At 44.6% G+C, this 17,192-nt stretch overlaps 1 protein-coding gene across 7 annotated transcripts in view; it reads left to right on the forward strand.

The window, feature by feature from the left end:
* LOC112423356 (SH3 domain and tetratricopeptide repeat-containing protein 1-like) overlaps positions 1-17,192 on the forward strand; it is a 46,866-nt gene that overhangs the window by 18,883 nt on the left and 10,791 nt on the right. The window contains exons 2-3 of one of the 7 annotated variants that reach the window (XM_071089604.1): positions 8,353-8,470; positions 10,266-10,454. The exons of 1 other annotated variant lie outside the window; for it this stretch is intronic. Coding sequence is in view for 3 of the 6 variants with exons in the window: in XM_071089601.1 (XP_070945702.1) it covers positions 8,146-8,217; positions 8,353-8,470 (190 nt within the window). In the remaining 3 variants the exon portion in view is untranslated. Of the gene's footprint in view, positions 1-6,397; positions 8,218-8,352; positions 8,471-9,569; positions 10,455-11,370; positions 11,434-15,716; positions 16,718-17,192 lie in introns of those variants that run through there. 5 more of the 7 variants (XM_071089601.1, XM_071089606.1, XM_071089607.1 and 2 more) reach the window with 5 other exon arrangements.

Below are 17,192 nucleotides of genomic sequence, written 5' to 3' on the forward strand. Positions count from 1 at the left end.
AGTTCAAGGAGGGAGGTCCCGGGGAGAGGGGGCATGGAGAGGAGGTCTCTGAACAAACCTTGCAACATCCATTTCTGCTGAGTCTGGTCCGAGGTCTGGGTCTTGCCATGTACACTTTTCAGAGATACTTGGTTTTGATTTTTATCATGGCTCACCTGAGCAGCCATGGTTTCAAACTGCCTGGAGATGTGGTCTGGCAGGCCAGTGCTCTGCCCATCCTTCCTGCTCCTGCAGGAGGGGAGTCATCCTGGACTAGAGGGCTTCGCCTGTAATCAGCTATCTCATAATAAGTGGATTTGATGCTGGTTTCGCTAGGTCAGGAAATTTCCCATTTGGAAGGAAAACTGATACTTGTTTTTGGGTTTTGCTGAGAAGCCACAGGGTTTAGAGCAGGGACTGGAGGTTTGTTGAGACATACGTGAGTGCACTCAAACATCTTCCATGAAACGTGGAAATAAAGACAGTGTTCCAGAGAGGTCCCTGGCTTTGGGATATAAATATTTCTGTAACAGAATGGCACTGGATGTCTGCTGTATTTTTTTCTCTGCTATTTTGGCAAGTTCTATTTGGGTGTGTGTCTCCTGTACAGAAGGTATGACATCCGTTTTTGCCACCAAGGGTTTACAGCGGTTGGTCCCTCCTATGTGGGTCACTTTTGTGCCGTGGTTTCTTTGGGGAAATTGTAGGTCTCCTACCCAAAGCACATTGCCCATTTCAAGGTGCTCCTGGTTTCTGAACACCTGTGGCAGTGCCTTTCCTGTAGTTTAAGCCAGCGGAGAAAGTACCCCTCCCCAGGAGGTGGGGACTGGTGATTGCCTGAGTGAGGAGGCCGGGGATGAGCCCTGGACTAGAACTTGTGACCGGCTGCTTTTCCTTCCCCTCCTCTCCCTCCTATTTTGCCACCACCCCCACTTTTTACAAATTAAGCAATTATTTTGGTTTCCTTTACTCGCTATTCCTTGCTAATCGCATGCAGAGTGAGCCTGGGACAGTGGAAAGGAAAGTTGTATTTGGCTTCAGATGATCCTACCAGTCCCGCATTGAGGGGCTTCCGCAAGGTGGCATTGTCAAGTGGCGTTGTGGAGGTTCTCCTTTCAGTCCTCAGCGTTAACCAGCAGAGGCAGGTGCTACTTATTCCTGGTTAATGTTGAGGAAGTTGAGCTCAAAGTGGCTAAGGGAACTTCCCAAAGTCACATAGGAAGTAGCAGAGTAGAACAAAACACAGATTGTCTCTGAATCAGGCAGGTCTTCTGATTCCAAAATGGACTCTTAATTTTTGGAGGTCAAAAAGCTGAACAGACACAGATATTTCTTTTTCTTTCTTTCTTTCTTTTTTTTTTTTTTTTTGAGCTAGGGTTTTGCTATGCTGCCTAGGCCGGTCTAGGCTCAAGCTGTCCTCCTGCCTTAGCATTCTGAGTGCTGGGCTTACAGGTTTGTGTCACCACACCCAACAGAACAGACATTTCTTGAAGGAAGGCATACAAATGGCCAAAAAAATGTGAAAAAAATGCTCAGTATCGCTTATAATCAGAGAAATGCAAATCAAAACTGCAGTGAGGCATCATCTCATCTGTTAGGATGGGTATTATCGAAAAGACAAAAAATAACAAGTGCTGGCGAGGATATGGAGAAAAGGGAGCTCTTACACACTGTAGGGGGGTGTAAACTAGAGCAGCTGGCTGGGCGTGGGACTCACGCTGACATCCCAGCACTTTGGGAGGCCGAGGCGGGCAGATCACCTGATGTCAGGAGTTTGAAACCAGCCTGGCCAACATAGTGAACCCCGTCTCTACTAAAAACACAAAACTTAGCTGGGAGCGGTGGATCACACCTGTAATCCCAGCACTGTTGGGCACCTGAGGTGGGCGGGTCACTTGAGGCCAGGAGTTCAAGACTAGCCTGGCCAACGTGGTGAAACCCCATCTCTACTAAAAAATACAAAAATTTGCCAGGTGCAGTGGCGGGCGCCCATAATCCCAGCTACTCGGGAGGCCAAGGCATGAGAACCACTGCAACCCGGGAGGCGGATGCTACAGTAAGCAAGCCAAGATTGCACCACTGTACATTATAGCTGGATAGGAATAAGTTCTAGTGTTCTATAACATAGGATGACTATAGTTAACAAGAATATATAGTTTCAGGCTGGGCGCAGGGGCTCATGCCTGTAATCCTAGCACTTTGGGAGGCTGAGGTGAGTGGATCACCTGAGGTCAGGAGTTTAAGACCAGCCTGGCCAACGTGGTAAAACCCCATGTCTACTAAAAGTACAAAAATTAGCCGGGCATAGTGGTGGGTGCCTGTAACCCCAGCTCAGGAGGCTGAGGCAGGAGAATAGCTTGAACCTACGAAGCAGATGTTGCAGTGAGCTGAGATCACACCACTGCACTCCAGCCTGGGCAACAGAGCAAGACTTTGTCTCAAAAGAAAAAAAAAAAATATATATATATATATATATATAGTTCCAGATAATTGGAGGAAGGGTATTGAACGTTACCAACACAAAGAAATGATAAATGTTTGAGATGGTGGATATGCTAATTACACTGATCACATACATTACATGTATTATGACATCACTATGTGTACTCCATACGTATGTACAGCACACAATTATGTGTCAATTAAAAAAGAAAAAGCTGAACTTAGATTGGAATGGCTATGAAGTAGCTAGCTTTTTCATAGTTTTGATATACACCCCAGGTATTTATTTTAAGTCAACTACCCTTGGCTTCAGGAAATGTAGAGTATTTGAATTTTAGCCTTGCATTTTGTAATACAGAGAAGTAAAACTGTAGGCTTGCTTTAGATACCGTCACAGGGGTTTGCTGTGATGACTTTTTGTGTAATGAGGGGGAAATATACCTTAATTAACAGGCATACATGCTCATTTTTCTCACTCATACACATTTTTAGTTGTTTTCCAGGCATTGTGATACTTATGTAAACAGTATGCGATATCTTAGGTAGGAATCAGAATTTTAAGGTAAGAATACTTAGTCATATATTTTTCAAGCTTTCAAACTGGACATTTTACATGTCCATTATATAACTGTAATTAAATTTTCAAAAAAAAACAAACCTGTCTTTAATATGGGTGATGCTCTAGGTTTTTTTTTTTTTTTTTTTTTTTTTTTTTTTTTTTTTTTTTTTTGGAGACAGCATCTCACTTTCTCCCAGGCTGGAGTGTAGTGATGCGATCATGGCTCACTGCAGCCTCAGCCTCATAGGCTGGAGAGATCCTCCCACCTCAGCCTCCCAAGTAGCTGGGACCACAGGTGTACAATACCATGCCCAGCTAATGTTTAAAATTTTTTGCAGAGACAGGGCCTCCCTCTGTTGCTCAGGCTGGTCTGGAATTCCTGGGTTCAAGTGATTCTCCTGCTTCATCCTCCCAACCTGTTGTGATTACAGTCATGTGCCACTGCCTGGCCCCATATAAGTGGGATGTTGACTTTAGCCTAGGAGTTCCACACCAGCCTGGGTAACATGGCTCAAGACCCCGTCTCTACAAAAACTAAAAAAATTATATGGTCACGGTGGCACCTGCCTGTGGTCCCAGCTACTCCAGGAGGCTGAGGCAGGAGAATAACTTGAGCCCAGGAGTCGAAGCTGCAGTGAGCTCTGATCTTGTCATTGCATTCCAGCCTGGGTGACAGAGTGAGACCTTGTCTCTTAAAAAAGTTACTGGCTACCTGATTATTCATAGGAAAAAAACCTGAACTCTGATCTAAACCTCATACATCGCACAAAAATTAACTCACAATGGATTATGGACTAAAATGTAAAATGCAAAATAATGATGAAAAGGAGAGCTAGAGACTGGGAGAAACTATTTGCAAACCAGATGTCTGATAAAGGACTCATATCTATAATATATAAAAAACTATCAAAATTCAACAGTGAAACCAAATCATCTACTTTGAAAATGAATAAAAGACCTGAAGAGACATTTCAGATAACATATAAGCACATGAAAATTTGTTCAACATCATGAGCCATCAGAAAAAGGCACACTAAAGCCACGTCACTATACACCTATCAGAAAGCCTAAAATAAAAAGTAGTAACAAGGCCCGTGCTGGTGAGGATGCGGGGAAACGGGATCACTCACACTTGGCTGGTGGGAATGGAAGATGGCACAGCCATTGTGGAAAACAGCTTGACAGTTTCTTAAAAAACTAAATGTGCAATTGCCATAGGATGCAGCACTCACATTCATGGGCAGTTATCCCAGAGAAATGAAGACTTATGTTCACACAAAAGCCTTTATGTATCTGTTAATAGCAGCATTGTTTATGGAGGCTAGAAACTGGAAACAGCCCGGAGACTGCTCAGCAGGTGAATGGTTAAACAAACTGGTGCACCCAGGCCCCAGATACCACTCTGCAGTAGTTAATGACATCCGTGTTCATCAGTCTTTCAAACTAGAAACCACCATCATACTTAATCCCCTTTTTTCCATCTGGGTCTGAGTGGATTTCATTTTGCATTTCTTTCCAATGCATTTTCCCTCTGTCCTTTCTAGTTGCACCTCATGCCTCATTTGAACTGTTGTAAGAGCCACCGAATTGTTTCTCTGCCTCATCATGGAATCCTTTCCACATTTCATGCCCCGCATTGCCATTGGAACAATCTTTCCAAAACATGAACAAACTAACTTAAAAGAAATATCCCAGGTAGCCTTCCAAATAAGTATAAGCTTTCTGTTAGAAGTTTGACTTCTTGTCTATAGGGAACCCCAGGACTGTAGAGAGACAGATTTGCTGTCTGCATTTTAAGATCAGGCAGAAATCCCTGGATGGGCCCATGTGGAACAGTGGCACAAATACTGGTTGTAGAATCAGAAGCCCTCATATCCTGGTTCTAACACTAGCTGGATGTTCTTGGGAAAGTTTTGGTTTCATAACCTCAGAAACTCCATTTCTTAAGAAATGGAGATGAGGAAGCATACTGAAGGGATCACATAAGGCTGCTGGGAGGAGTGGATGAGGGGCTTGGTGAACATGCTGTGTAATCCGTGAAGCACGTCGTATATGTGAGACGTGGAGCTGTGTGGATAGCGGTTCTGGAATCATTGTATGAAAACGATGGAAAGCACATTCGTAGTTCTGCCTGATGATACCACTGGGCACCTGTGTTGTACATGCCTGTAACATGGGTGAGGCCCGAGTCAGTACAACTCCCAGTTTGGTTTTCATGCAGTTAGAAAGGCCCGAGAGGACCTTTCCCCCCTCCAGCTGTAGGAAGGAGGCGGCTGTCTCCTGCCTATATTTGGTGGGATTGTCTGTGGCTCCTTAGGGACGGGAATGCAGGGAGTAGGGGAAGAAAGCCGGCCTGACTGCTGGCTAGTCAGCCTTCCCCCAGGGAGGAGTGGAGGGTTCATTTCGTGGTAACTTGCCAAGTCTTTCTTAACCCATCTGCTCTTAGAAATGACCAGCATGACAAGTAAAAGACCCGTTAGAGACAGATGGGCTGTGTGTCCTCTGCGTTTATGGCTTTGTTGCCTCAGAGCTGCCAGAACTCAATAGATTTCTGGGGAATGCTGTGTCAGCCAAGGGGCTGAAAATAGTGAGAGGAAGAAAATTCTCCCTCGCTGCTCTGGTCTGGGAGTGATTACTGAGGAGAGCGGCATGGAGGGCCCAGCCGTGGGGTCCCTCTCAAGCACGCCCTCACCGCAGTGGGAATGCGGGTCTCAACCTCCCTAGGCCTCCGTGATTTTCATCTGTCACATACTCAACTCCAGCAGGGATGTCTATGATGATGAGATGAGGGAGCATCATAGCACATGTGGCACTTATTACGCTTGCGGTGAGTGGACGCTGGCGTCAGTGGAACAGGAGACTGGGCGCTGCATGTGGACGCACTCACGTGCTGCTGGCATGGGTGGACAGAGGAGAGAGGGACGCTCTGCCGTTCTCCTTTTGGTCTGTCACCCCCGCTGTTGTGAACAGAATCCGTGAGTGTATTCTGTTGCCCCAGTCAACTTGGTAGGCTGATTGCTCAATTTTCTGCTTCCACTTTTGATTTCTTATGAATGGGAAAAGGAATATTTCAGTTACTTTTCTGGTTGATGGCATACATTCCTTGATATCACCTTAATGCTTTTTAATTTCTATGTATTTTGGATGCTGGAGCTTGCCTGACATCTGTGTTTTTATGCCTCACCCTCTTGTGTGACTGTTGGCCACACCAGGACCAGAGAGAAGTGACCAGAGTGATTGGTAGCAGGGCTAGGACTGGTATTTCCCAGACTTTTGACACCCAGCAGGCTCTGTTTTCTGTATTGCACTGCTCTTCCCTATTTCGACCCCTGTTAGGACAGTGGATGTGAAATGTAGCTGGGCGCTTTTGGGGGTGTGCTAGGAGTGTGGCAGATGCCTCAGACTGGCATTTTCCCCTGATTCTGAATCCGCATGGCTCAAAGTCAGTCTCTAGGCTACTGACCGGGAAGATACAGGAAGTTGTTTTGTGTGGCAAACTATGCCAGGGCATTTTTTTCACCCGGCAATTTATTTGGTTTGGACTGGAATAAATCTTTGATATTGATTTCTTTGCCAATATTATTAGGGAGTGGAGCCTGACTTGTTAACTTAGCCCAATTCATCGTGCTTAGAATCTCAGTGAGTGCGTGTTGAACTGAGCAGAAGTGTGAGAGCAACTTGGACAGTGGTTTGCAAGCCTAGCTGCATCTGGGGGGCTGTGAAAAAAACATGCGTGCTTACTCCAGACCAGTTGAAATAGAATCTGCAGGAATGGAGCCTGCGCAGCTATAGTGCTGTTAAAAATCCCCAGGTGGTTCTGATATACCGTAAAGGTTGAGATCCACTGATCCACAGTGAATTGGAGTCCTGGATCATAGACATGCCTTATGCTTTCACCAGCTTAGAATGGTTCTTGTGCTTTAGAACTGTGAAAAAGTGTTATGCAAACAAATGTGGAAATAGCCTAAATGCCACATCCTGTTACTACCTGTCATCAAGTATATTTACCAGTTGTTCACTCTATTCTGATCTCTACCCATTTCACCTTTTCTTCATGGAACAATAATTTGACAGTTGGTTGTGCAGAACCAGAGTAAGTCTAGTTTGATTGGCGGGAAACGATTTTGGGTATGAAGTACCCTTTAGGCATTTATTGAACTCTCGTTTGTACCACAGCTGTGCTGGACAGTTTATAAATATTACTTCTTTAAACAAGGCCTATGGAGTCAGGCTGCCTGGGTTTTGCTAACTAGCTGTGTCATTTGGGCAAGTTTTTAAGCTTATATAAACCTGACTTTCATCTATGAAATGGAATGACAAGGGGTCATTATCATCTCACAGGATCGTGCAAATGTGTGTGTAAAGTGCTTAGTTTGGTGCCTAACACATAGTAACTACTCAGTAAAGTTATTATTACACCATCATCATATTTAAATGTAAATATTAAGAGCTAATAAATTTGTAAAAGGTAGTATACCCTTACCCCTTGAACCAAAGACTACTTTAGTTTTAAGTGGTTGGGTTAATTTATCACTTAAATATTGGCCTCTTGAATACCTTGAATTTCAATTGAACATAGCCAGAGGATTTCATAATTGGACCGTTGCCTCTGGAAGTTGGAGCTTTGTTTGTTTGTTTGGTTTCACTTCGTACACTAAGCATGTGGCTGTGGGCACCTTTGTGGTGACTTCTGGTACTGGGGAATCAAAGCTTCATTAGCTTCTTTGGAGGAGATGATCTTATGCTATATGAAGCACTCAGACTTCGTTAACTGTGTACCATCCAGACAAGACCAGGTGCTTCCCACGGCACCCTGTCCTTTTCTTAGCTCTCTCATCAATCTAGCCTGTTCCTCCTATTCCTCTTTATACTAGAACTTCTCTTTGAACAAGGAATGTTGTTTTGTGAGTGCTAGGTCCCCAGCAATTAGTAATGCCCAGCACATACTAGGTGCCTCCTGAATGTTAATAGGTGATAATCTAGCAGAACACAAGATAAATCCGCAGGTTGAGATTTAAGCTGTGTGGTATGAACGCTGCATTGGCAGACTTACTGAATCAATTTTGTTAATACAAGTTTAAAATGTCTTAGTATCTGACTTAGTTCAGTAATCATTTACTGAGTGTCTTCTAGGCCAGACATTGGGGACAGAAAGGTAATAATATATGATCCCTGCCTCATGCATAGGAAGTCTAGTGCGATGGACAGACACATGCCAATGCCTGCCATGGAATGTGGTGAGTATTAAGATAAAGGGGCACCCTGTGTGCCCTTGGAGCATAGAGCAGGGCTTGTGTTCTGGGAACATGGGCTCCATGTGAAAACACAATTTAAATTAATTTTCTTTTTTTTTTTTTTTTTTTTTGAGACAGAGTCTTGCTCTGTGGTCCAGGCTGGAGTACAGTGGTGTGATCTCAGCTCACTGCAACGTGCTCCCCCCAGGTTCAAGTGATTCTCGTGCCTCAGCCTTCCGAGTAGCTGCGATAACAGGTATGCGCCACCACGCCTGGCTAATTTTCGCATTTTTAGTAGAGATGGAGTTTCACCATGCTGGCCGGGCTGGTCTTGAACTCCTGACATCAGGTGATCCTCCCGCCTCGGCCTTCCAAAGTTCTGGGATTATAGGCATGTATGTTTTCATCCTTTTAAATATCTGCGGGTAGCACTTAACTTTAAATGGGTACTAATTAAACTATTGAATGAGTTTAGTATGGATTGAATGACTTTGCTTGGGCCTCGTTTTTAATTTCCTTCATTAGAGGAAAAAAAAAAAAAATTCGGGTTGAATATCCCTCATCCAAACTGCTTGGAACCAGAAGTGTCTCAGATTTTTTTACATTTTTGGATTTTTGAATATTTGTATTATACTTGCTGGTTGAGCATCCTGAATTCAAAAATCCAGAATCTGAGCTGCTCCAATGAACATTTCGTTGAGCGTCACGTCGGCACTGAAAAAGTTGTGGATTTCGGAGTTTCTGGTTAGGGAGACTCATCCTATATGGGTGCTGGATTGTCACAGGACTTCTGGACCAGAGGTTAGGTGACTAGGCTTTGGTTTTTGCTTTGTTACTAAACAGGCTGTTTTCTTCCATAAGCTCAGCTTTAGATCCCCCGGTTGTCAAAGAAGGGGATGGGCCATCTGATGTTTAAGGCCTCTGTTAGTTCTGACTTGGAGACACCTGGCTTCAGTTCATCTTCCTTAGAAGTGGACAAAGAATATGGGAATTTTGAAATTGTTAGTCAACATCTACAGGGTCGTTGCAGCCTGGTTTTGGGTAAAGGCCACCTTTAGTGAGCCCAGGGAGAAGCAGTGGTTTAGCTGTCAGCTGAGAGGGGTAAGAGGTCCTATTAATTTTCCTCTGTGGTAGGGAAAGCATTGTTAAGGGTCACAGCGTTAGTGGATCTGGCTGGAAAGAGGAGGGTAACTCACTGTTACAGGTTATACTGAATACCTTTTCAGTCACTAAATGCTTTTTATGATATGTTTTTCAGGATTTCAGTGTTGCATGATTTCTCTGTGTTTAGCACAGGAAATTTAACATCAGCAAAAAAGAATGCTCTTTCTTTTTTTTTTTTCTTTGAGATGGAGTTTTGCTCTTGTCACCCAGGCTGGAGTGCAGTGGCATGATCTCAGCTCACTGCAACCTCAGCCTCCTGAGTTCAAGCTATTTTCCTGCCTCAGCCTCCCGAGTAGCTGTGATTACAGGTGCCCGCCAGCATGCCCGGCTAATTTTTGTATTTTTAGGACAGATGGGGCTTCGCCATATTGGCCAGGCTGTTCTTGAACTTCTGACCTCAGGTGATCCTCCTGCCTCGGCTTCCCAAATTGCTGGAATTACAGGCATAAGCCGCCACGCCTGGCCTTGAATGTTCTTTCTATGGGAATCTACAAAAGCCAGCTTTTGAGTCTAGTGGCAGAAAACCTCTTCTTCATTGTTTAGCTGTGCTGTGAGCTTGGAGGACTTCAAGCCCAGCTGAAAAATCTATAGTATTTTCTGTCAGTTGGCTCTCTTGGAGAACTTAGTGAGCACTGGGCTGGAGCGATACTGTCAGAGTTCATGAGCTGTTTGAGGCTCTCAAAGCCTAGATACTGGGGTTGCCCAAATACATCGGCTGGACTCACTATTTCTCTCGGGAGTCGGGGGGGTGGAAAATGCTGTGGTCTTAACTCTGCTCTTAATTTGACAGTGCTGTTGTTAATGGTAAGAATGATGTCATGCGTTTGTATTTTGCTTCGTAATTCACAGAGAATTTTAAAATCCATTATCTGATTTTATTCCCTCAGCAGTTCTGTGAAAAAGGCAGAGCAGTTTTCATATCTTCTGTTTTCCCGTGATTCTCTTGTGGCTCACAGAAGCTAAGAGCCTTCACCAAGGTCATAGGGTGAATGAGTCGCAGAGCTGGGAGTAGAGGCTCAGGCTTCTAGTGACCCTGTTTCTTCCTGGATAGCTCGCTCTGGTGGCGCGCTGCTCAGGTAACTGCGCATGCTCGGTTTGGTCTTTTGTAAATTCCTGCCCCATTTTGGGGGAGGTTCTTGGGAGGCTTCTATTCATTTTGGAGCATTTAAGTATCTTGTCCTCTCTCCGTCCTCCCAGATGCATGGGCATTTCTGCAGGCCCCCGGGCTGGCCCTTGTGCGTGGGGGTGTCTCCTGCCTCCACGTTGCTTGCATGCCCCCTTCTGAAGGTGCTCTTCCCCGCATGGAGCCCCCTCGTGCCTGCCTCCACACTGCAGGCTGTTCGGTAAATGTTACTGACTCAGCATCGTTGTTTTCTAGAAATGGGACGGGGTATGGATGCCAAGTTCGTTTGTGTGTGAAGGCTGCGATGGTATCATCTTGCCTTCCCCATGTGTGCTCCTTGAGGGTGTCGCTGTGCTGCGGTCATCTGTGTTCCCTAGGGTGCCTCCCTTGGAGTCCCAGCCGTAGCAGACATGAAGTCAGTGCTCATGGTCTAAATAAGAGGAAGGCCAACAGAGCCATTAAATCTGGAAAATGACAAGTGAGGGAAAGGAATTTTTATTGAAGGTATGTGAAAAAGAAATCTTTTTAGGAAAGTTGACCTGTTTCTCAGCTGGAGCTGAATTTTAGCTCAGAAAAGCAGCCGTGTGCCCAGAGGGCTTTGGAATTTCAGTTTGGACAGATGAATTTAATTTGTTGTTGTATTACCCTTTGGGGTTTTATTAGACCTTTCTCCCAAATGGAATAGATTTTTCTATAAAAGTCACACTTCCTTTTTGAGAAGTGTAACACTAATTGTATGGGATGGTCTCCCAAAAGATTACCTGCCAGGAACCAAACACACTGCCTCAGACTCAGAGCCCCTGGTTTCTGCCTGTGCAGCTGCAGGGGAGAGATGCACGCTGGAGCTGAAATCAAGACGCATGTCTGCATCTTCTCTTTCTTGACTGCTGTTTCGTCTCTGAGCTGGCCTGCCTTCAACGTCTAGGAGCTTGGTGGGTGTAGACACATTACGGTATGGAGGAGGGATATGGTGTTGCAACAGCCAGGAGACTCACTGAAGTTTCTGTTCTCTTCCTGCTCACTGCTCTGACTTTGTACAAGTCGCATTTGTAGGGCTGTGCACAGTGGCTTACACCTATAATCCCAGCACTTTGGGAGGCCGACCTGGGAGGATCTCTTGAGCCCAGAGTTCGGAACCAGTCTGGGCAACATGGTGAAACCCCATCCCTACAAAAAATAAAAATTAAAAAATTAGCCAGATGTGGTGGCTCATGCCTGTAATCACAGCTACTGTGGAGAGGCTGAGGTGCGAGAATCACTTGAGCCCGGGAAGTCGAGGCTGCAGTGAAACATCATCACGCCACTGCCCTCCAGCCTGGTCAGAGCAAGACCTTGTCTCAAAAAAAAGAAACCAAAACAAACAAACAAACAGAAACTCATTTGTAATAGTGGCAGTAGTTAACTTTTGAAAGTTTGGAGAAAAGTTCCTAAATAACCTGTGACCATGGACAACTTACTTAGCCTTTCTGTGCCTCAGTTTCCTCATCTATGAAAAATGAGAGAATATGGTACTGATCTTACTGGATTTCAATGAGAAGTCAACGAGATCAAACTCAGAGCCTGGCACCTCGTGAGTGCACACTCAATGTTATTATTTCAACATTTTAGAGGAAAAAGAATGCTAATGGGTCATTATGGCTAAACATAGTCTATCACTGGCGTTACTTATGGTATTGGAAGGAACTTGAATTCTATATAGATAGTGTGATGGAGAAAGTATTTTGGGGATTGGCAGCATTTATTCAAAGGACAAAGGACGTGTCTGTCCTGTGTGGAGAGCCGTTTCCGCTTGTTTCTTTAAATGCTATGGGAAAAGCAGTGGACCCTGTGCTGTCTGCCGGACAGCTTCAGTCTCCATGTATTGATTTGGCCAATTGTCGCTCGCTGTCATCATGGCAGCAGCAGTTGAAGGGACAGCTTGTCTTGATTTGCATTTTTGGGTGTTTGTGCTACTTATAGACAATTAAGACATGGAAGCCTGTTTATGGCAAGCTGGCAAATTCAGGAAAACACGGAAAAACCTGTTAGGACAGTTTGCACGTGTGCGGGCACAGAGCAGCCAAATAAACACACACGTTTTCCTGTATTTTAAAAACCCTCTGGAAAAAAAAAAAAAAAAAGACATTAAACCATTGCCCAGATGGCTTATAGAGCTAGAGTTTTCTCCTTGAAGTACATGAGTATGGCTGTCAGACATCTGAAACCCAAAGCCATCTTAAAACATCAACATCATTTTGATGCTACCCCTACCCGCCGTTTTTTTCCATTTGTAAGGTACAAGGATCCAGGAAGGAAAGTATCAGCTTCCAAAGGCTTTTGTTACAATTAATCGTTCATGTTCTTTCTTTTGGTATCTTATTCTCTGTTTACATTTTATTTTTATTTTTACTTTTTTTGAGACAGAGTCTTGCTCTGTCACCCAGGCTGGAGTGCAGTGGCGCGACCTCGGCTCGCTCCAACCTCTGCCTCCCAGGTTCAAGTGATTCTTGTGCCTCAGCTTCCTGAGTAACTCTGATTACAGGTGTGTGCCACCACGTCCAGCTAATTTTTATGTTTTTAGTAGAGACAGTTTCGCCGTATTGGTCAGGCTGATCTTGAACTCCTGAACTCAGGTGATCCACCTGCCTCAGTCTCCCAAAGAGTTGAGATTACAGGTGTGAGCCACCGCGCCCGGCTGCTGTTTCCATTTTGTAACGCTAGCATCACCCCAGTGTAGGGTGGCTAGGGGTATTGTTCTTTCCTACTTTCTGGTGTATTTCCTCTACTGCATTGATCACTCTTGAACATGCTTTTTGATTGTCTGTCTCTACCTACAAAACTATATGTTCCCTGGTATATCACCAGTGCCTGGCACGTAGATAGTCAATATTTGTTGAATGAATGAATGAATGAATGAATGGGCTGAAAGAACCTTCTTCTTCTTTCTTCTGTCACTTCACACCAAACGCTTTTGGAAAATGCTATGTGAACGGGGATCGTAAGCAGGAGAGGTTACACACATTGCTGTGGGATAGGCCATCATCCTCAGATACTTGTCTGGAAGGAGGTGGAGTACTTGAGTAGAAATGATACAAGACAACTTCTTCAGGAAATCAGCCAAGTGTCACAGCTTTCACATAGGCATGTGATGTTTGCGTATGTGTGTATGAAGAGCTGTCGTGTTCCAGAATCACGGGCCTTTAGATCCCTTGTACAGATAGAAAAGTAAAGGCCGAGGCCCAGGAATGCTGCAGGCCACCAAGGTGGACTCCCTGTCTGCCCTCCTCAGTGCCCGGTCACTTCTCACTGCACTCCCCTCTTTATTGCTAAAGCCACTTTCCCTGACTCTGAATGTGTAACCACGAGGGAGAAAATGTACTCCAGGCTCACAGTTTGTGGAGAAAAAGCCCAGCAGCTGAAAATCATGTTCACAAAGCTTGTACCTAGAAAAAGTGGCCATTTCTATAGTGTCTTTAAATTTCCTTGTTTCTCATACATTTTATAAACAAGACAGTAGAAGGAGATTTGGGAACAGCAACTTTAGAACAAGGGGGAAAAAATCAAACCTAGAACATTCCAGTTTCAGTTTTCTTCTCAGTTTAGGGCTGAGGCACTTTAGCTTCCTGTCTAAGGGATCACTCAAATCTGATTAGAAGCCATTGTGGGCTGGTAATTATCCGTAATTTTAGGAAGACAGATGCAGCACCAACTCTGTTCTCTAATACCAGGCTTATTAATTTTATATTTGCATGGCAGGAGAAGCAGATGGGGAGGTGGGATAAGCGTTCAGATGCTTGGTCATTGATAGCTTTTTACTTCCACGTATCACATGGGGATTTGGGACCCGGGAAGCCTGCTGAGAACTGATGATTATCTGTCCCTTAACCAGCTGGGTTCTTTTTCATCCTGAGCTCAGAAAGATTGCTCCTACTGCAGCCAGGGAAGACAGGTGGTTGACTGGTTAGAAATCAGGGCAGGTTATTTTCTCTACCTGCAGTTCCCTGTTGCAAAGCAGAGCTATCAAAAAGTTGTCTTCTCTATTGTATTTCAAATCTGGGTGTTTAAAAAATTGTGTAAGCAAATTAAGCATTTCTTTAATGGTAGTTATATGTGTTCTTGATGCGAATGAGAGGTGCATTCCCTTGTAAAATCCCTGGGACTTTGTAGGAGGACGTGAGCCTTAGAACTGAAGTTGGTTTTCTAGATGATCATGTAGACATGATGCTGAGCACCAGACAAAGATGTTGATTGAAGCGATTTAAAAAAACTTTCTAAGTTCAGATTTTACACCAATATTTAGAAAATCAGCAAAGGAACTTGGAGGAATGTTCTCAGGCATCCAGTTCAGCCCCCTACCCACATTGTCATAAAATCCGAGTGTGTGTACAGGGAGGTGCATTCCTTTCTGTTCTCATCACAGAGCCTTCCCTGGCTCTGCACCTGCCTGTCATGTGCGTCCGTGTGAAGAGACCACCAAACAGGCTTTGTGTGAGCAATAAAGCGTTTTAATCACCTGGGTGCAGGCGGGCTGAGTCCTAAAAGAGAGTCAGTGAAGGGAGATAAGGGTGGGGCCATTTTATAGGATTTGGGTAGGTAAAGGAAAATTACAGTTCAAGGGGGGTTGTTCTCTGGTGGGCAGGAGTGGGGGTCACAAGGTGCTCAGTGTGGCAGCTTTTTGAGCCAGGATGAGCCAGGAAAAGGAATTTCACAAGATAATATCATCACTTAAGGCTAGAACCGGCCATTTTCACTTCTTTTGTGGTGGAATGTCATCAGTTAAGGTGGGACAGGGCATTTGCACTTCTTTTGTGATTCTTCAGTTACTTCAGGCCATCTGGGCATATACGTGCAAGTCACAGGGGATGCGATGGCTTGGCTTGGGCTCAGAAGCCTGACATTGCCCTCTTCCCTACCTTCCCTAGCTTTTCCCTCCTGTGCGGTTCTCTCACAAAGTGAATGGCCTCAGCCACAGCTTCTCTGCAGCTGCATCAGACTGTGGTGACAGGAGTGGTGGCTGCTGCAGGGCCTGCTGTCCCCACGGAGCCCAGTCTTGCTTGCCGCTACAACCTGGTCACCATTTTGCCCCGAAAGTATGTAATTCTACAGAATGAGAGCCCACATGCTGGGGATGGAGGCGTCTTTATCACGGTGCTCTGCATATTTTAATCTTGGGTGGAAAGTGTGGAAAAGTATGTGATACCTGTGGTTGGATGTCAGAAAGACGTTGTGAACTTGATGTGGACTGAGGATGTTAAGGTGCAACAGGCACCCCGGCTTCATTAAATGAGACTTCCCCATCTCCCTGCCAGGCACGCGCAGGTGTATGGCCACGTCTTATGTGTTATTCTTATCTAGAGTGCGCCTTGTCGTCATGCTTAAAATTACATGATGATATTCTGCCTCATAGAGTAGGTCCCAAACCGCATTCAACACAGAAATGTACTCTTGCTATTACACATAGAAAATGCTTTCATATACCAAGTGGGAGAGCAGTCCTAAAATCTGGGCTGGAATCGCAGAAGGAAGGCATTGGAAAGCAACAGATTCCCTAGTCCAAAGCTGGTTTTTGATGAACCTAGAAACAGGACCAAGAGAAGTGAATTTGCCTAAGGCCCTGACAGTGTCTCACGGTAGCATCTGAACCTAGCAGTTTCTTGACCTATTTCTTTAAATGATTAGTCATGCTTCCTCTGATTCCTATATAAACATTCATTTATATAATGTTCATTCTTCATTCATTCTTTTATATTCATTTATATAATGTTTCTCATTCATTCTTTTGTTTCAGTGAATTATTGCAGTGCTACCACGAAACAGTATTTGAGTCAAAATGTGGCAGTGTTGATCCCTTCCCAAGGATTTTATTTGCACAGTTTTTCAAAGTTGTGCTTACAGTTTCTTGTTGGTTACAAGGTGTCCTTTCAGAAGCCAATTGTGTGGTGTATTTACATTGATTGTTGGAGGTAGTTTGGTTAGAACCTACTTCGAGTGGCTGGCATGGGCCTGGGGGACAGTGACAGCTGCCTGCTTCATGGGCAGAGATGAAGTAATTGCTTCCTGGGAAGTACCATCCTCCTGGCCACACTCTCCAGCCCATTTCGTTTGTGTTGGTTTCCTTGGCATCTGCACGTTTCTGGCTTCATGTGAGTCTCATTTATTTTAGCGTATGACTTCAGGCTGTGGGGAAGAATGGGCATTTTAGCACAGAGATGCACAAAAAGGAACAACTGGCTAAATGTGAGTGAAGACATTCTTAGGGGGGTTTCATTTCTTTTATTCTCTAACAGGCAGTCTGGGAAGCAGTCTGGACATGTGGCCTGCGCTGTCACAGTTCCTCCTTGCAGGATTGCAGATGTTTGGAGATTATAGTGATAACTGTTATCATTGAGAATGTCATTCTCGCAGGCTCTAATAAGTCAGGATGTATTCAGTGTTAATTTGTTAAAGACAACTGTATTTCTAGCCAAATCCATGTGAGACGTTTCTCCTGGCATTGTTGCTGGGGGGACAGGGGGGTATTCCCGTGGCTTAGTCTTAGGGAAGCACACGCCTTTGAATACTGCTGAAGCTGAGAGTACCCAAAGCGCACCGGAGTACTTTTGCCATATGGGGTGTTAGTCACTGATACACATCTCAGTCAGACCTGATGGATTCTTGACCCCTTCCTTTTTTAATTTTTTAATTTTTAATTTTAATTTTTGATTTTTAAGAG

The sequence above is a fragment of the Macaca nemestrina genome (assembly GCF_043159975.1).
Source record: "Macaca nemestrina isolate mMacNem1 chromosome 8 unlocalized genomic scaffold, mMacNem.hap1 SUPER_8_unloc_5, whole genome shotgun sequence".
In the NCBI taxonomy this organism is placed as follows: Eukaryota; Metazoa; Chordata; class Mammalia; order Primates; family Cercopithecidae; genus Macaca; species Macaca nemestrina.